At 48.6% G+C, this 20,461-nt stretch overlaps 1 protein-coding gene and 1 long non-coding RNA gene across 2 annotated transcripts in view; one reads left to right on the top strand and one right to left on the bottom strand.

Moving 5' to 3' along the window:
- Nucleotides 1-20,461, bottom strand: part of ppargc1b (peroxisome proliferator-activated receptor gamma, coactivator 1 beta) — a 52,330-nt gene that overhangs the window by 17,633 nt on the left and 14,236 nt on the right. Inside the window, exon 2 of the mRNA XM_005453206.4 lies at nucleotides 833-1,018. Coding sequence (XP_005453263.1) covers nucleotides 833-1,018 — 186 coding nt within the window. The remainder of the gene's footprint in view (nucleotides 1-832; nucleotides 1,019-20,461) is intronic.
- Nucleotides 1,172-3,964, top strand: LOC109200089 (uncharacterized). The gene is made up of 2 exons (XR_002060298.1): nucleotides 1,172-1,775; nucleotides 2,231-3,964. It is a non-coding gene; the product is annotated as an uncharacterized LOC109200089 (long non-coding RNA).

Genomic DNA, 20,461 nt, shown 5'->3' with positions numbered 1-20,461 from the left:
TTCTCGAGGTGCTCTCAATTTAGCCTCCATAATGGGACTGCAAGACTTTGCAGGGACTGGAAACCTATGGACGATCAATGATCCAGGGCCGGCTCGCAGATAAAGAAAGATTAGAAGGGTATTCCTTGAATTCATCCAGGAAGGGCACCGGACACCGGAGCCTCGGGCTTTCAGCGGCCCAGCAGATGTGCTACTTGCATCATCGTGTTACACGCAGCATAACTGGGAACTACTTTCTTGGCTGAGCCCACGGAGACGCGCTGCATGTCCACATCTAAGCTCAAGGATCAGGCCAGGGCTTTGGGCTTTACACCCACTTCAGCAAAGGAAACTTTGGCTCTCTAACAACATCCTTCTGAGACCCAACTCCACGAAAGGCATGTGTGAGATTCAATTAACAGCTGAATTAATTCATAAAACAACAGCTTTGGTCAAAAGGTCTGGAAAAACAAGAAGGTGCCAAAACAAAAAGCACAGATTCAGCCTCTGTTTGGTGTGAAGTGCCGAGACAAGCCTGCAGCGCGTGGACGTGTTTGCCGGCTGATTCCAGCCTGACACCTCGTGCTCGCCTCAGTTCACTAAAATAATATCAGAGCACATATTTTGTACACTGTGCTGCTAAAGGAGTCAGCAGGGAGTATTTGGGAAGTCCTTCACACAACAGCAACTTTGTCTCAACACTAAACAAGGGACGAAGAATCATTTCCCTCTGACCACCAGCTCTTCCAAGAATAGAAAGATATTCTAATGAGCATAGGTATGAGAAAGAAAGAGGCCGAAAAAGGAGACGTATTTTAGAGAAGAGGCGCCGAGAAGAGGACAGAAACCTCACCTCGAACAGCTCATCTGCTGTGCTGTAGTGAATAGAGGCCGGCGATGCGTCAGCCGACTGATCGTTGCACCACTGCAGCTCGCTGAGGCAGTTGACGCTGTCAAAGTCGCTGGTGTCCAGCTGGGAGAGGTCAATGTCCGAGAAGTCTGTGTCCAGACGGTCCGAACACACCTCCTCCTCCCCATACTGAGGACGGAAAAAGACAAGGAGAGGTCACGTTAGTTAAACATTGAGATCAAAGCAGCATTCCCAGGAGCCTGGATTCTTTCGGGATACAACAAAATAGCACAAGTCACAAAGATCACAGCTGGGTAAAAGTGTGTTTTTGCTCTACTTTGCCTTAAGCAGTGGATGATGCTATCTGTGCTCTCTGAAACACAAAAGTGGAGATGGTTCTTCCACGACTCCGATGAGTCTGAATCTTTCTGTGTGGTTGTACTGTCAGAGCTTCATCTCCCATCAAGCCGCCCTTTCTCAAAGTGAGAGGCACTTTGGATAAAAGTCTGCACTGTAAATCACTGTTCGCTGTCAGCATCACAAGGAGCTCTCATCAGCAGCTGCTCATTAGATGTAATGAGGCTTCCACATTAGAGGAGGTTCAACACTAGGATCGCACAGACTGTGTGTCACATGTACAGTCGGCCATTGTGGACGGTCTTCATCTATCAATGCACGTCTCACTGTGGTCACAATGACACGTAATGAGCGCTGGTTTTACTGAGCTGCATGTGTACTCTGATCGAGGAAGCGGATGGTTGATATAACTTTGTTTTCTGATGTTCTTTAGTGACAAATATCTCAAAGTAGTGCAAGCTCTGCGCGTCACTCACTGCAAACACCGAAAGAGAATAAAAGGAGGCCTAGGCTCAGACACACAGCAGAGGAATGGAGATTATTTCCAGGCAGTAATCAACAACGAGGATCTCCTACGATCACATCACAGGTAGGGCTGCCACGATTAGTCGACTAGTCACGATTACGTCGACTATTAAAATCGTCGACGACTAATTTAATAGTCGACGCGTCGTTTGAAGCTTTGTAAGATCCCAAAAGACGCAGGAATAAGTAGTAGTATTTAAGAGTGTAATAACGGACTGAAACAGAAGATGGCAGCACTGCATGTACAAGGATGCCAGCTGCCGTTAAACCCCGAAGAAGAAGAAACTGTGTTCCAGAATTCATAGCGCGGCCCAGCGCAGTTGTCAACAATGGCGGCAGCTAGTTAGTTTTAATATTACAATTATTATTCTTTCTGGGTCACAAAATAAACGTTTAACATATTTTCAGGTGTACATTTTACGTCCAATGGATGCATGATCTGATTAGTCGACTAATCGCAAAAATAATCGGTGACTAGTCGACTATCAAAATAATCGTTTGTGGCAGCCCTAATCACAGGAACCTCCACATGAACTCTTATGGACATAAAGAACCTCAGCAGGCACTCTCTGAGCTAACGAGACCTCAAGAATCATTTCCCATTACCAAATCACTCGACACCTACACGAAGCCTCTGCCTGAAGGAACCAGAGCCTTCATCCTTCATAAAGTCAGGCACTGCCAAACACCTCAGCGTTGGCCAGCCCCCCTCTGAAAAACCCCTGAAAATGTCCGTTGCCCATACAAGACGATTTCAGATCCCGCTTCCTAATCAAGAATTCCTGAAAAGGAACATGTGAAAACGGAAACTCTGTGCTCGGTTTGTGTTTTACCCTCGAGATCACGTCTCTAAACTCTGTACCATGTGGCTCACAGTCACGGCAGGCCGAGCCTCTCACACACATTGAGCCACGTCACTGCGAAGAGGAGGAAGTGTGTGTGCGCGACTCGCCTTGATGGGAAATGACTGTGTGGTCTCTGAGGGGAGGAGGAAACATTCCTTCCTTAACGTCTGCATGAAGACAACACACAGAATCAATGTCCTGTTTTATGAATGATAAGGAAACGACAACGCGCACACACACACGCAGACTGGGTCGACCAGTTAAACGTCTTTAACTGATTCAAACAGATCAGCTTTCCTCAAACACAAAGCAGCTCCGTTTGTAATCGACTCGTCCTCTCCCGTTTGCGTCTGAGCGTGGAGAACACTCTGTCCCAGCAGCAACTGTCATGTTTCTATCAAGTTTCAGCTAGCATAGCCGAGACCACTGATGTGGTGATGAAATTAACCAAATTAACACGTTCAACACGAGCAACGCTCTCTGCTCACACAATGAAAGGAACACTTTTTATTCAGAGTTCAGTTAAACTTCCGTGATATCGACTGAGTCAGTTAATCCGTTTCTGCTGCTTCATGAAATTAACAACAGGTGCATGAGTGGGACAACAAGACGACCCCCAAAGGGGGTGAAATCCTTGGACCCATCGTCAGACTATGTTACACGTTTTAATGTTATATTTAATCACATATGGCCTAAAATTGCACTCGTTCAATTTAAATGTTTTATTTGAAGCATCATCTGCACACAGAGGCTTTTCACCAGTAACAGTACGTCTGTCTCTGTGGTCAACACTTGACAAACAAACGATCACAGCAACAAAAAATACATCAAACAAGAATTCATGAGACAAAATTACTTACAAAGGTTCTCTTTTGTGCTTACAACATAAAAATTAAAAATGTGATGACCTCAAATGACAAAAGTCTAGACGGCGACTATAAAACCGACTGTCACAGCTGGTTTATGTCACGTGTTCTTTGGTGTGTGTGGAGATGTTCACATGCACAGTTTAAAACAGTCTTTGTTTTGCAGAGGACGACTTTTCAGCTGCTGGAATAAATTCGTGGCACTGCGGCAACAGTTCTACGGCATGTTTCAGAAGTGACCGCATTTTGTTCAACATCCTTCTCGTGAAATCTAAACAACAGCGAGCGTGATTCCCTCGCTCGTCTTAAACTCCCACTGTCGCCATATTTTTCCCTCTGTGGTAGGAAATAAACACGCACGCTCAGCACAGGTAGAAGATGTCCGGTCGGGAGTGGTGATTATTATTATTATTTTTTTTATTCATGTTTTAGATGGACAGAACCATATACACAGAGACAACAGGAGTAATAATATTCTCAGTTCTCTGTCCTTTTCTTAACAGCAAAAAACAAATAAGATCTAACAATAGCTAAAGAAAACCCCCCCCAAAAAAAAGAAAAGAAAAGAAAAAAAACCCAGAAGAAACAAAATAAGAAAACGCCTACTGGGAAACACCAGCAAAAACAAAAACAAAGGGGCTGAACACCCAGGTGCCTAGAAACTAAACTCGACCTTGACTAATGGTTATATTAAACAATTTCTTTCCTCTACTGGCTGTCAAAGAAAAAGAACAACAACAACAGTAACAACAACATAAAAAAACAAAATAAAAAAAGAACTTATCACATTATCTAAGAGACATTGCCGATGTACAACAAAAAGGGACCCCAGACCTGATCAAAAATATCTTCTCTCCCCTTAACTCTGTACATAACCTGTTCATATAATGCCATCTTGGACATTTGTTCAGTCCATTCCCTGAGACAACAGGGGCTAGATGACTTCCAGTGCCTCAGTATTATCCTGCATCCTGTTATAAAAGCCAAACACACCCATAGTCTCTGTCTTCTAGTGAGAATACTGTTGTCAGGTAACAGACCCAGGACACACAAAGCTGGAGACTTAGAAAGGTTAAGATTAAAAAGTGGTGATTATTGATGCATTCGCAGCGTGTGGGAGAAAAAAAAAACTCACAGTGAATTACATGCAGACAGCTTAATATTTCCATGGCAACTTATTCTCGAAGCCATTTTAACCAACGTACTTGGAAAAACTTGTGATACATCAAGTATATATAGCACACTTCTACATCAGACCCAACACTGAGCCAAACAGATCGTCTCTGGGAATCTCTGGGACTGTGCAGGAGCATCCTTCCGTTTGTAACACATGACACAGTCCACATCAGCATCTTGTCCAGACCACAACAACAAAGCAGCTCTGGGCCGTCTTCTCCTTCACGATCACCATGAATGAACAAATTTTTTAGGGCTGGGCGATATATCGAGTTTTTTTAAAATATCGATATATTTTTGCACGACATATAAGATGTGACAATATCGTTTATATCAATATAGTCTATGTTACGTTATAACTATACTTGTGGAGCCGCAAGTTTGCCTCTCTTTCATCCACTTTTGTCTCTACGCAACATTACTCCGCCTCGCCTCTCTCCTTCACTGAACACAACTCCTCCTCCCCCATCGCTTCACCTGCAGGCAGCGACAAGATGGACACGGCAAATCTCTGTTAACGAGTTACCGCGCATCACCCCGTGCGTGGGGCTGGACGGCGTCAACGTGCTAACGAGCTAACCACGCTAACTTTTTTCATGTACATCTATGCTGTATGTTAATAAAAGTGCCTGTGTGACATCTGGGACACAGCTTTGACTAAGAACTCTCTATTTGTTCTTACTTTATGGCTTTAAAAAAATATCGAGATATATATCTTATATCGCCATCCAGCTAAAAAATATCGAGATATGAATTTTGGGTCATATCGCCCAGCCCTAACATTTTTCATAAAAGCAATTAACAGTATTCGTATATTTGCCCCAATCAGCTGTTCGATCAACAGCCAGCACACAGAAATGATAAAAGCCTCATCGCTCCTCTCCCCATCCCGCTGCGTCATCATTTTAATATTTGGCTGTTTTTGAACTGCGTGTTTTATCCCACTTTTAAATCAAAGCATAGTTACATCACACGCACACACACACACACACACACACACACCCCTTCAGTGATCTCTGACCTCAGCTCACCGCCTCGCTGTGCGTCTCGTGTTTATTCAGCGTGTTTATTCGGGTCATGGAAGCGATAAGATCAGCTGATAGCGTTTACGGTTTCATAAACGACTCATGAGACATGATCAAAGAGCCAATCAGCAGAGAGCATAGGAACCTGAGAGGTGGACGAGTTGCTGAACGGAGCCGGAAACAGAAGACGCGCTGAAGGAGAGAAGAAGAAGGACGCAGGAACGAAGATGTAGGTCAGAATAACGGCAGTGAAGGGAAAGGGGGGGAGAGCGGTCTTGACTTCACTGAGCAGGAGGAGGAGGAAGAAGGGGGGCAGTGACAGAGGAGAGGACGCCCTCGGTAAGACCCCCCCGCTGCTGATGCAGGTTTGTTTCACCTCACTGAGCGTGGAGCTCCCTCAGCATGCAGCTCACATCCTCCTCACGTGGCTCTGACTCATCCCCATCATTTCTTCATTCCTACCATCATGCACCCTTCCCTCCTTGGCCACTCTGCCCTTCTCTCCACCTACAGTTTCCTCAGGACATCCCCCCCACTCTTCCTCTTTCCTTTATTCCCTCTCCTCGTATACTCTTTTTTCCTCTCCACTGCCTGCTCCCCCCCCCCCCACACACACACACACACCCCCTCGTCCATCAGAGGACAGCCTGATTGAATGTTTCCACTCCTCCCTCCATCATCCTCCGTTCCCACAGCCATCAATCAATAATACCATCCCTGAACATGACACGCATGCACAGGCACACACATGGGGACGTCCCACGTATGTAGAACACGTCCCAGAACATCAGCGCACACGTGACGCTGCAGCAGCAGAAGGCGATACGAGGCTGCGGCGTGCTTGTGGTGCTGCACTGACTCTGAATCGCAAGAAAGACCCTGAAAGCTTCACAACATGAATCAGACGCCGGGAGGAGGAAACAGCTCGGCGAGGAGCACCTCGGCAAGGAGCAACTCTGGAAGGATTGGTTACGGAGGCTCATGCAGACACAAACCAAACATAAACACGTGTACAGTGTCCAATCAGGCGAGGGGATTCACTGCAGGTCCAAAAGTCAAACTGCGTCAGAGCGTTTACAGGAAGGCTCTCAGAGCCTCCAGACGCCCATTTAAGGCATCGATGCAGTGATTTACTGCTGACCTGCGTGTGATTGAGAGCAGATGTTTGCTTGTGTTTCACTGAAGCCTTTCTGTCGCTGCCCACGTTTATTCCAACTGCTGCGAATGTACGCCGGCGCTGACACTATGACCCCGTATCGGGTCAAGTTCAGGTGAGCGCCAGGAGGTGGAGCTTTGACTCCTGCTGATGGAAGTCATGGCTCAAATTTTTGCACTCATCAAGCATCAGCTGAGGGAGAAGGAGAAGCGACCAGAAGGTGAGAGCAGCACGTACATGCTCACTTTTGCACAAAGCAGGTCCTGACTCTTGCCGAGGAGCCTGAGATGTGACTTTAAATGAGAAGTTTTGCTGAGTGACAGCACGGTGCTCCATCATCCCCCTCTCTGAAAGCAAACGGCAGCAGAGGCGGGTTTATTCCTCCCTGCCACCATGGCCCGGCAGCATCACTCGGAGTGTCTCTGAAGCAGTTACTGCTTGAACGGGCAGATTAAGCAAATGGGCATGAAATGAATGCAGAATACTCACACCTTTGAAGTTACTGACAGGCAGAGACGAAGGCTCTACGCTGAGCCTCCGCCTCGTGAATGAAGCTGGAACAGCAGAGGTAATCTGCAAATGAATGAGCCTGACCTCTGACCTCTGAGATCTGCTCACTATCAGCTCCTTCCAAAGGCCCTCACTGTGTAATTCTGCTGTTTTGGGGGGTGGAGGTGTGGTGGGATCCGTTTGTGGTTAATGTGTGCCTGAGCGAAAGCAGCGAGACGCTACCAGCACGAGAAGTCCGCCGGGACAATCGCGCATTAAACCTGGGCTATTTATAGCACGCCTGCACGTGGGAGAGCTATCTGGGCTAAAAGGAGAGAGTGGATGTGGAAAGGCCAGCGAGGCTCTGCGGTGGAGCTCCAGCATCCTTCGTTTCTATCTTTAAACACTCAGATTCCTCAAAGCTTATCTCTGGGTTGGCTGAGCGCAAGCGCCGCGTCTTTCCACTGGGCTCAGAGTTACACAAGCTGAAATCATCTCGTTAGCTGAGGTCACCCTTCAAAGGTGAACACTTTTTTAACTCTTTAAGAAAAAATACGAGGCAAGAAAAATCTCAAAGAACACACAACTATCTGCAAACAGGTCCAGAAAGGGCACGAGCCAATCACGAGCAGCGAGGGGGTCACACATTAGCTCTGAAACTGAGACAAACATTAGCTTCTCTGGTGATTCATAACTTGAGTGAAATGAGGCTGTCATGTTTTTGTACATGAATCACACCTCCTCCAAACTTTGGGCCAAAAATCACAACAATAAAAATAGTGGAGCATTGATAACGTGAAACTTTATTGATCCACACGCAGGAATCAAAGCTCGGCTGCTGTCCTGGCAGCTGGACGCAGGCCTGTTGTAATGTTACGCAAGGTCAGTCACAAGTCAGGTCATGTGAGAGCTGTCCCAACTTCCCTCACACACACACACACACACACACACACACACAGAACCAACACTATACAAGGTCAGGCTCTCTGGACTGCACACCGCACGAGGCTGAGAGTGGAGCACTGGGCGGCGTTTCCAGGTTAGCGGGTTTCAGAGACCGGGCTGCCTCAGGGCCTGCAGCTCCGGATCAGCTGAGATTACCAAACAGCTGATGTTGCAACAGCACTCACTGCAGAATCACTGAAATAATCCCGGAACACAAACGGAAGTAATCAATCCTTGGATCGACACCCTTCCCAAACAGCTGATCCTCTGAGCAGTGAGTCCACGATTAGTCTGCTCCCCGTGGCTTTAGTGCGATTACGGACATATTTTATCGGGACTTGAAATGACCCAAGCCCGTCTTTGACAGACGCTGTAATGAGGAAAAGGAGGCGGGGCACAGACGTGAAGGTGAGGTGACGGACGCTCCCATAGAGCTGAAAAATGATGATGAGAGGCGGCGGATGGAGAAGGTGTAATCACATCCTAGCTCTGCACACTGAAGTGACATGGAGGAGATAAGGAAGTGCGCCCGGCTGGGGCGCCTTTAATGCCCACTTTGTTGTAAGTCACTTTGACAGGAAGTGCTTGGTGCACGAGTCTGACGGCCCACAGAACCACGCTAAGCTCACACACAGCAGGAGAACACAAGCTGACGCAGTGATCCCTGCAGCTGATTGCAGTCCCAGGGTCTGTTTGAAGGCTGACTGCGACACACCTGCGAGCGGTGGAGGGATTTCAACTTCCACGCAGCCAACACAGAAAGGATGAGCTTAATCACAGCAGACAAAAAAGTGCCCCTCCCTCCTCCACCCACAAAGAGCCAATTACGTGCCGTTTGATTATTGAGGCACAAAGTGAGACAGTGAAAGCTCACAGGGGTATATGCCAAGGCTGAGCGTTTAGTCCATTTGTCCTGAGAAGCTTGACTGAGCGCCACAGCGTGATTTTCCCTTGCCTCCTCCAACCCTGCGACGGCTCACCGCATAAACTCGACTTTAATCTGCTGATTGACCGATAACATGCAGATGATGGCACAAACATGCAAACATGGTTCTGTCAGGCCACTGTAACATCGTTTGGCTACTGAGATCTCTGATCCATCCATTCTGCTGCATGGGGACTCCCAGAGCAGCTTTGCATGACTCACAGCTCAAAATAATCCTCCTTTCTCTGATACCGAGCCTCCGTGCAGAACTTTAGTTCATCCTTGTTGATTGGCTGCCCTGCTTTACCACACCGAGCTCTTCACACTCATTCAGACAGAGCCACGGGACGTTTAGCCATTAGAATCTCCAAGGCAGATGGGGCAGGTGTCACAGGTGTGTCTGTGCATGAGAGAAAGCCCCGCCCCCAGATCTCTGTTTCCCTACAAAGACAAACAGCTCAGAGCTGGAACAGAGTCTGGATTCTGGACTTCCTCTTTTCTGTCTGAGAGAAGAAAGAAGAAACTTTACACAACGTAAATGTGCTATTGCAGTGTGTGTGTGTGTGTGTGTGTGTGTGTGTGTGTGTGTGTATGTATGTGTGTGTAAACCACACACACTTGTAATAGGTGTGTATGTGTGTGTCCTGTCACAGTGTGTTTGTTACTATGTTTAGCTCTTATCCTGGTCTCATGACCAGTTCTTCCACAGAGTGCTGCTGACTCGAGGAGCTGCTGCCAGACACACAGGAGTGTGTATCTGTGTGTGTGTGTGTGTGTGTGTATAGTGATGAGTACAACTGAGGCCAACTGAAGGAGGAAGTGAGATGCTGCTAAACCAGAGTGCTGTAAAGTACTGGCTGTTCCCATCACTGTTGCTGCTTCAGGGTGTGTGTGTGCCTGTCTGTGTGTAGCGGGGTATAATGACTCGTCCTGCTGAGGTGCCATTTTTACATCGTATATTTAAAGCAGGACTGAAACAAACTGTGATCACAGATCTGAGAACAGCCCCACCCTCTCCTCCGGCTTCACACAGGTGTCTGTTCTTAAATCTCCCAGTAGGAACCCTGGACCTCCTCCAGCAGGGGGAAACTGTCCTTCAACATGATTTTCATTTCTGGGTGGTGATGATGTCATAAAGAGCCACGGTCAGTCGAGACTATGTCTGTGTGTCAGCCTGCACCAAAGGTCATGACCTTCAGTGTGATCAGTCCCCATCTCTGGTGGATGCTCTGTGTGGGAGCTCGATCTGCCCAAAGACGTCACAGGTGAAGCATCTTTCACCTGTGAGGTGATTAATCTCAGTTTAACGATCTAATCCAGCTGCAGAGTTACTGGAGTTCTAACGCAGCTGTAGTAAACTGTCAGGAACACTGACAACATCCTCCTGCTGAGCTGAGTGAACATCTCACCATCTCACGTCTAACTATCTGTTAGCTGTGGCTCTAAGATCGTTCGTGCAGGCTCGGCACCACAAACTCCTGAATCCGCTCTGACGAATTACACTCAGTCCCACTCAGCCTTCATGAAACTGTCATACTTTTATGTCTCTGGACCGTCTGTGAAGCTCCGCCCTCCCTCGTTACTACCACAAGCTTAAAATTTGAGCAATGACCCAACCTTAGCAGAGATGAAGTGAGGACCAGACACACTGTGGTCAAGGGCGCGACGTGGGGAAGTGCTCGACCTCAGGCTGTTCTGTTTTGACATAGCCAAAAGTACGCTTCTACATTCTGTTTTTCTTCTTTTCCTCCCCTTCGTTCCAAATCCTCATTTCATTCCCCCTTTAAGTCTAAAACCAGAAGCCCAGGCACGAGTCAGCCAAACAGAACATTTTGGTTCATTTCAGTTTCAATGTTGAGAAACAAAACTTCTGTTTTTGGTTTTTATGAGAATATTTCTGTGAGCGCCTCTTCTGCTCGCTGAATGAGCCGCACGAATGAGACTTCCTGTCCAGCTTGACAATGTGACAAACATTGTCCGTAAGCAGGGTTCGGGTTCACCTGTCCGTCGTGGCTCGGACTTGCAAGGGTTAACAAACAAAGTCCGGGTTTCTTCGGGTTACGTGCGTCGTGGAATCCGGCCCGTCTACCCGTCTCTCTTTCTTCCTGCTGGCAGATCCGTTACACTGATCTCACCTCCAGCCAACCTCTGTCGCTCTGAAACCTAATCTGGCTTCATCCACCCCCCACACCCTGCCCCGCCTTCACCTCTCCTCCACCTCTCAGGGAGGAAGAGGAGCAGAGGCGTGGGGCTAAATCTAGCCTGAATATAAGAGGCTAATGATGCCAGGATGGAAATACACACGTTAAGCTGAACAGTCTTTACCAGACTCGACAGGCCGGAGCTGTGCTAACGCTCTTCCTGTTCTCCCGTCCTGCCCTCAGGTAAATTATATCCACCTGAGCTGAAGAGCCATCTGTGAGACACAGCCTGGCAGTCACTGGACTTACTGACTGGGCTTCCTGGGATGTAGGCAGATCCAGTAAGACTTCAGATTAGCAGTAAAGGCTAAACCCGACTATTCTCAGGGCTGATGGGTACAAGTCTGAGACGGGGGGGTGGGGGTGGGGGGTGTTAGCCTCCTGAACAGAAAATCAAAGTCCTGCAACAGTAGAAAACATCTAGACCCAAAGTGTGAACATTCAGACAGTGTGGAGTGATGGAAGGAAAACGAAGGCGAGTGGATGGCAGACGGAGGCAGAGCCGCTGAGTTGGCTCTGTAGGGCTGCTGGGTAACAGGATCTGAGAGGGAGGGCCGATTCAAAGCTCAGGTATAAGAGTGTTGATGGCAGCTGAGACAGCATGGAGGCCGCCTCGAAAGCAAGAACAGAGCGGAGAGAAAGAGAACGAGGAAGAACACACAGAGACGCTCCAACGGACCACTGGCACAGCTAAACACGGAGAGGAAGGCCTCATCCTGATAAATTAAAGAAACATGAAGTTAAGCTCAGACCGAGTGTCCTCTGTGTCCTCCACAGTTTCCCTTTCAGAGACCTGTGCTGATTGAAGTGCCACTGAGCACGCTTTAACCCTCAGCGTCTACGCAATTCCAGTCTCAGGTGTCCGGCCATCCCAGTATCTCGTTCCAGAGTGCTGCAGCTCGCCCTTTAGCTGCTCTCCATCCATCAGCCCAACTCGCCTCCTCTCTCAGAGGCAGCGAAGGCTCGATGGCACTGCGGCACGAAGGTCGGCTTCAAACACACGCAGGCTGATCGATGAACACTCTTCTGTGGCCCGACTTACTGTTTAGAGTAAAAACTGAGATAAAGGTCTGTCAGGTGCCTCTGATGGGACCTGTGTGGATGTGCGTGTCCCAGGTCTGACACATATTAATACTCCGTCCTGTTATTCTTGAATCTGAGATCGTTCTTCGTGTTTTTATCTCATCTCTTTACCTGATGCACTAAACCCTCGCCGGCAGAATGCTGCCAACCATCCTAAAATTCAGAGTTCCAGTTGTCATCTTCACCCCCCCCAAAATTATTTTATTCCATCTTATACCTCAGGCTTTTATTGTGAAATATACACCACAGCAGCTTTATATTTTACCTGCCCTGTTTCTGAGCCCCGCCCTGGTCTGCTCTCACCTGGTTTCCTACAGCTCATTATTTAACCTCTCACCTGTGAAGCTGTACCTGCACCTGCTTCCATCATGTCTGCGAGGTCTTCAGGGATCAGAGGATCTGACGGGCTCCTCAAAACTGCGCTAGCCATTAACGGAGCTGATCCCAGCTGTACGTACACACCCGACCCAAGCTCATCCACCTCCCTGTGCTCCTACAGCATTGCCTCCACTCCTCCTCCTCCTCTTACTTCATGCAGTCCACATGCTTGTTTTTGCACCAAGCTCGTTAAAGGAGCAGGAGTACCCATCATGCCTTTCTGCTCCTCCTCTTCTTCCTCTGACACGCTGGGACTTACTGCCCCAAATTATTCCTGTGAACTTCAACCTCACATCGCTCACACTGATCCCACTAATGTGCAACCAACCACCCTCCAATAATCCACATCTATAACAGCCCCCCAGCTCCACCCTCCTCCACCCTGTTAATCTATATTTTCAGTCAGACACAGTTTGTAATCTCTTAACAGGATTGAGAAAATCAGAGAGAACCTCATCAGCGAGGGCAGGTCAGCAGGGCAGGGGTTAATGAGGGCGTGTGTGTGTAAAGGAGGATGACACTAACAAAGAAGGATGAAGGCTTCATCGCCAGCAGGTGGATTCTGTGGGAATCACAGAGGAGTCAGAGGTTCCTGACCATCAGTGACAGGAAGGAGTCCTGCAGCAGATGGCGAGGTCGCCACAGCGCCCTGACATCATCGAGTCGATGTGGGATTAAATGAGGAAGACTCAGACAGCCTAAAGCCTCCAAAGGACGGTGGCAGGTTCTCCAAGACAGAAGCAGGAGCGCAGCAGGAGCCTTGCCTCACGTTTGACCAATGCATGGAAACCATTTTCAGCGAATCTGCGACGTCTGCACCGCGCCACACCGGCTTATTCTGAAACTACATCACTTCCCCCTGACCTTAATTCAGCTGTGACAGGTCAGCCAATCAGATTACTTCACTTTCATTTAAACTCACGGTCACGCCTTTTTGACCCATCTGCCAATCAGATTTCATTAATCGAGGCCAACTATATGTTAACCCCAGCTGGTCAAACTTGTTCACACACTTATTTCAAATCTGAACTTAAAGATCTCATTTTCAGCCTCCGGACCAAACTGAGTCCGCACCTCCTCAGCCTCGCTGCCATCCTTCCTGCTCCATAACCACGCCATCAGCAAAACCGCAGCACACCGCTGCAGAGCACACGCCTTCAGCTGATTGTGACTAAAGAACTGCTGAGGCTCAGGAACACGTCAGACAAACAGGGCAAAGACGCCGGGAGGAAATACGATCCTTCTACCTCGCAATGCGATACGGCGAGTCGCAGCAGCAGCGGCGGGCTTTAATCAATCATCAAGAGTCAAATTAGATAATGGCTCAGCGTGTGGAACCACCTGATTGCACACAAAGCCCCTTCAGGTGGACTCAAACCCACAGAGGTGTAAGGCATGACTTCCCTGACACTAAAACACCACAGACAGGAAGGTGGCGATCTCACAGAGCAGGCTGAGGGCAGAGAAGGTGAAGTAACGAGCTAGAGGCTTGCAGGCCCCGCTGCCCTCTGCTACCGTGACATCCATGCAGAGCTGAAGGGAACTCTGGACTTCTTTATCTGCTTGTCAATCAATCACAACAGCCAATCGATCAGCCTTCACTTCCTGGCACAGTCAATAACAGGAGTGGCCACAGCACATGCACCTGAGTCCAGAACAGACCCGGGAAACTTCCAGAACCAAATTCACCCTGCACCCGTCTGTAGTGTGTAGTGTGTGTCTGTCGTGTGCGTCTGTTGTGTGTGTCTGTAGCGCAGCTCAGACGTGTAAAGTTGATGAAACCATGAGCACTCACAGCTAATTACACGCCTAATCATATCCTGTTTGCACTCGCACAAAAACATAAACAAATCTGTGTGTGTGTGTGTTTCTGCAGGCTGCAGGTTACAGTGTGGAGCTGCATCAGTTCTTGGTCAGCTAACAATACCTACACACACACACACACACACACACACACATACATCAGTGATCCACAGAGTTCGTCTGCAGGGTGCTCTCACTTCTCTTCTAATGGAACATGTCCTCCTGCAGCGGGCAGCTCGAGTTGTGTGTAACTAATAGAAAAATCTTATCACTGCTGGACATCTCTCACATACGCACACACACATGTACACATGCACACACACGGCTGCTTTCTCAAGGTCGTTATGAGACTCGTAGGAAGTGTGTGTGTTTGAGTGTGTGTGCGCGCGTGCGCGTCCTCTCTCGTTCCGTCATCCTTTCCCCTCACTCCATTTCTGTGCTCTTTCACTTCTCCTCCACCACGCACAGATCCCCACCCCTCCATCGCCTCCACCTTGTCTCACTGTAGCAGAGCAGAAAGGTGAAGCCGAGCATCACGACACACCCCCGCCCCTCCCTCTCTGTCGATGCCTCCCTGCATCCACAGAGTCACGACTCCTTAATGGTGCAAGAAGGGCAGCTGAGGCGGGGGAGATGGGAACATGAAGGAAACAGCTAAAGCTGCATCAGTTTTGTTTTGCTGATGAATCTCTTTTCCTGCTTTCCTGAAAACACCTGAATGTAACAATGGGACCTTTTTACCCAGGCTGAATCACGACGCGACGGCAGAATTAAGATGTGATGGAGTACCTTTCTGTATATTTCACTCTGACACAAACAGAGACTAACGGCTGCCCACGAGCCAAATACATCCCATCGATCATCAACAAATAATCAATCAGCTTCTTTCCTAGACCGCAGCCACGAGTCACCTTTACCATTCTCAACGCGTTCCAGACGCTGACTAATGAAGCCAGTTTGTGTCTAATATGTGTGGACGCACCTGCTCCTGAGACCCAACGATCCGCTCACATTAAAGAAAGCTTAATCACCCAGCGACCCCGGAGTTTCACCGTGAACACAGTAAAACCCACAGAGCTGTGGGTCACCCACAAACATGTTATGTGGCAGACAGACACGCTGTAAAAGACGATGATTTGAATACTTCATCTAAGATTTTTAAACCTTCTTAGGAGGATTGGGGCGTGTGGCTGAAAGGTCAGAGTGCAGCCAAGAGGAAAAAGCGGCATCGTCACAAACCAGCTGTGAGCATCGATCATCAGAGCTCACGTGCAGACATCAGTTCCACAGAGGACCGATTCACACGCTCTCATTCCACTGACATCCCTGAAATTACAGACGGATCAGGACCAGCAGCTTTCCCGAGGATGCTTCAGCTCTCCGAGCAGCCCTGAAACCCACGCCGCTCCTGAGCTCTCCTCTCCGAGTCTAAATATGGAAGTTATTTTTGCAGCCACGCTCGTCATCCATCTCTCCCCTCTATCCTCAGGGAGCAGCTCTAATGCAGTGAGAGAGGCAGGCAGACCTCCAAACATCAGCAGAGCCTCCTGCCTTCTCCATCACAGACACCCACGCACCCCCATAGACACCCATAGACACCCATGCACACCCACAGACATAAAACTGAAGGAAGAAAAGGAGGAGGTGAGCAGCTCTTGGGAGAAAAGGTTCAAAGGTCAATGTTCCAGTGTCACTTTATCCTTGGTGTGTGTCTGTTTGTGTGCACATGTAGGCGTGTGTGAAGTTTTGGGCTGTCACTGTATCCTCCACCCCTCCTCGCCAGGCCACGCCACAATTTGTTTTGTAACTCTAGCAGCTTGGACGGGTGGCACTCTGACCTTTATCCTAGACTGTTGGTGTGTGTGTGTGCGCGTGTGTGTGTGCGTTGGGGCGCTGGTGTTGTGGGGTTAAAAAGGGCACAGTGAGAAACAGCTGTGCTAAAGAGCAGCACATACTAGACAGTAAATAAAAACACAGACAGAAAAAGGCCTGGGGCTGCTCCACTCGCCTCCCACTGACTCTGAGCCCACTGCACGTCTAACAGAAAGGTCGCAGGTTCGATCCCAGCAGCGGACATGCCCTGAGCAAAACAAAAGGCCTTCCAGTCGAACACACACACACACCATTTCAAAACAGTGCAGATGTGACAGATGCTAAGCTGCACAGCTGCTGATTCTGCAGTGTGCTTCTCACACCATAAAGATGATCCAGCAGGTTTCATGCACATAGAATAAGCGTGTTATATTTGCACGCATCACGGAAAGCTCAGCGTTCTTCAGCCATCGAAGATCGCTGAATTTAGATGCAGGTTTTGGAGAGTTCGCCGCGAATCCCAGCTTGAAGGATCACTGACAGGCAGCTGATTGCTCCAATCAGGAACACTATGTGGAGAAACAGAAACACAGGCTGACAGTGACCTCTTTACGCGCATCCACATCACGGCATAGAGGGCAACGACAAGGCAGCCCAGTCACACTCGGCCAATTATGGAATTATGTAAAGTTGTAATAAACTTGCAACCAATAGCTACAAAGTCTCGGAAGTAAACATGTCAGACTCTAACTGCAGAGCTGTGTGTGTGTGTGTGTGTGTGTGTGTGTGTGTGTGTGTGTGTGTGTGTGTGGGTGTTATTTCAGCTGATGGCCAAGCAGCATCATGAGTAAATACACAGAAATACCTCAGAGCTTTTTTTACATGAAACACCTGAACAGCGCAAGGAACAGGAGGCTTCGGCTCAGGGTCACCAGTGCAATGCAAAACAACGGCTAATAGCCCGCAGCTAACACTGTTCTGCAGTCCGACCATCACATGGTGTCATGTGACCTCACACAGAGGAAAGACTTCCTGTGGGTCGCTACTGAGGCAGCTCAACCAGAAGATGGAAAACAACCCAAACTGTAAAGAGAATAACTTGAGTCTGATCACTGACCCACACAGCTGCAGGTCACATGGAATGCCTCTCTCTGCTCTGATTGGCTGTCTTCGGTGTTTGATTCAAGCTGCAGCTCTTCATTCCTCACACATCCTCCAGATCCATCCTCATTGCCCGTAACACACACACGCTGCTGTCAGAGCAGCAGCACATTCTACTGAGAACGGTGTGTTTTCAAGACCAGAGCGAGCACGCACACACGCTCTGATTGGTTTTGACTCGGCACTCAGAAAACATTAAACTTTCAGTCAAAAACACTTTGATTTTCTATCAGGAAAAAGACACTACAGTCCCCACAGAGAGTGTGTGTTTGTGTGTGTGTGCGTGCGTTAGCTGACTCATCTCCTCTGTATCCTGCTAACTTGGAGACAGACGGCCGAGCCATCTGCTCACAAGGCAACAACAAATCAGTGACTTTTCCCAGCAACATTGCTCTCAGCAAGCCGCGTGATTGGCCGGCAGAAGCTGGACCTGAATATCACCGACTCAGACTCTGTTTGGTGGATTCAGACTTTAAATGTTGTAAATGTGGTGCCACCGACCAATCAGGACCGACTTGCACTACACAAGAGAGGAAATCCAGAGTAATCACGCTGCATCATAAAGACGGTGTTCGGCGCTCTCACTGGTGTCGTTGCATTCTTAGAGCGTCGCAGCTGCAGTGTCAGTGCTCAAACCTCCTCAGAGTCTGGGTAATTTATATCTTGGGTTACAGACCAGTGAAGCCAGTAGATGTAAGGATTCCAGTTCCCTTTCTCAGTCTGCCTCACAAACACCACAATATCTTCCGCACTCATCATGTGACCCACTGAGATCAGGTTTAAACTCAGCCTGGCTTCCACATCTGATTTAACAAATACGACCAAACTGAGCTAATGGGAGCGACCTGCAGCTATCACCTCTGTGCAGGCGCCGTCCTTTACCGATATCCCAGAATGCATCTACCCATCAGTACAACGGGATTACACCCAGACCTTGTTTGGGTGAGGTGGGAGATTTGCAGCTTTAACACCAAAAAAGGTTGTGTGTGGGGGGGGACTCTAAGCAATGACTCCAGGATTAAAGCTCGAGGTCAACGTCAAATCTGCATCAGAGGGCGCCATCGTCTGTCAGTGATGACAAAGATGCAGCTTATCAGTTTATTATGTGAAGTGTGTGGTAACGTAATGTTCAGGAGCAAGCGCGCGCACGCGCGCGCACACACACACACACACACACACACACACACACACACACACACACACAGGGTCAGTCCGCTGAGCTTCATAGTGATAACCTTTCACCTTTCAGGAGTAGACGATCTGCTGCAAACACAGAGCTGACAACATTCATCATGCACGTTCATCTTCCTGCCACTGTGATGTAAACACACACACACACACACTCATAATTACCAAAGCTCCAAATATACGATCCAAAGCCACGGGGCTTCACACACTCCTGCAGTCAGCCAACAACATTATTCTGACAAATAACCTGTAATTCCCACCGCTGGCCGGCCGCCAACACAAACCTTCAACTCTCTCACCACACACACACACACACACACACACACACAGTGACAGCTAAAGCAGAAGTCGGCCGTTTGATGAGTAATTTGCTGCATTTCTCAGGATAAAACAGGCCGGTTACCTGGAAGCAGCAGAGCTAATGTGTGCTGTTGTGAGTCTGGGGCCTTTTGTGCTTTTGTTTAACCAAAAACACACAAAGATCCAAGAGGGAAAAATGTCTGGAATGCTTCGTAAAGAGCAGGAAGGAATCGTCTTTAGGTGAAGCTCAAAGGAAATCCGTAAAGTCTGAAACCACGGTCTCAAATCAGATGGCTGGGAACACACCGTTTGTCCCGGCACATCACAACAAATACAAAGGAAACAATCCTCAATCGATGCGTTCTGCTAATTATTCTCACTTGTCCACGTGTATTTATTCAGCACTCACAGGCTTGAGCCTCTTCATACTGTAGGGGTTAGGGTTAGACCCAGACTCAGCAGTCTTAATAATCAGATGACCAGGCAATTGGCGACATTGGAAGGAAAAAACGTCCAGCTGAAGCAGGCTAAGGGAGGGGCGGCCATGCACGGCATGAGCCTCCACCCGAGATTCACTGAGTTCATGTGTGAAGCCGAGCTGAACGAAAGCTGGCGGCATGGTGGTGCAGACGCCGGCGCTGTCGCCTCACAGGAAAAAGGTCCTGGTTTCAAACCCACCGGCCTCCTCACGCAGTCCAAACACGTGCTCGTTAAGTCAAATGGAGACTTCTAATTGGCTTTGGGAGTCAGTATGAATCGTGTCTCTATGTGTTAGCCTTGTAACAGACCTGCAACCTGTCCAGGTGCCCCGCCTCTCTGCCAATGACGGTTCAGAAAGGCTCCAACCCAACCACGCCCTGAACTGGACAAATGGAAGAGGAAGGATGGGAGGACGGGGTCACTCTCAGCCTGCAACACCATCGTGGTCACTCTGTCCACATACAGGCGAGGACAGAAGGAAGCAAGGACAGGAAGAAGGAAAGGTAAGTAAAATGGGTGCCAACAGAATGACGGATGAAAGAAAGAGAAGAACAGCAGATAATCAGAGGCGGAATGAAGGAAAACTGGAGAAGCAAAGGTAACATCAACATGAGCTGTGAGCAAGGAAGGAAACAAAGAAGGGAGGAAGGATGAATTAGACGCACCTGGGTCAAACACAGAGCTGCTAGGCAACAAACGAGCAGGTACAGGGCTGAACACACACACACACACACAAACACACAGAGAGGGGGACACTTCTCGGGTTTACTACGCCATATTGGCTGCTTCTCTCGCCTTCTGCATCTCCTTGGAGACGGTCAGTGTTGCAGAGTTGGTCGCCACACACACACGCATAAACACTATTAATTATCTCCCTTCGCTTTCAAATCTGTGAATCGTCTCCAAGGAAGCGGCCG

The sequence above is a fragment of the Oreochromis niloticus genome, linkage group LG2 (assembly GCF_001858045.2).
Source record: "Oreochromis niloticus isolate F11D_XX linkage group LG2, O_niloticus_UMD_NMBU, whole genome shotgun sequence".
Taxonomy (NCBI): Eukaryota; Metazoa; Chordata; class Actinopteri; order Cichliformes; family Cichlidae; genus Oreochromis; species Oreochromis niloticus.
The sequence above is the reverse complement of the archived record's forward strand: the minus strand, read 5'-3'. Positions and strand labels throughout refer to the sequence as shown.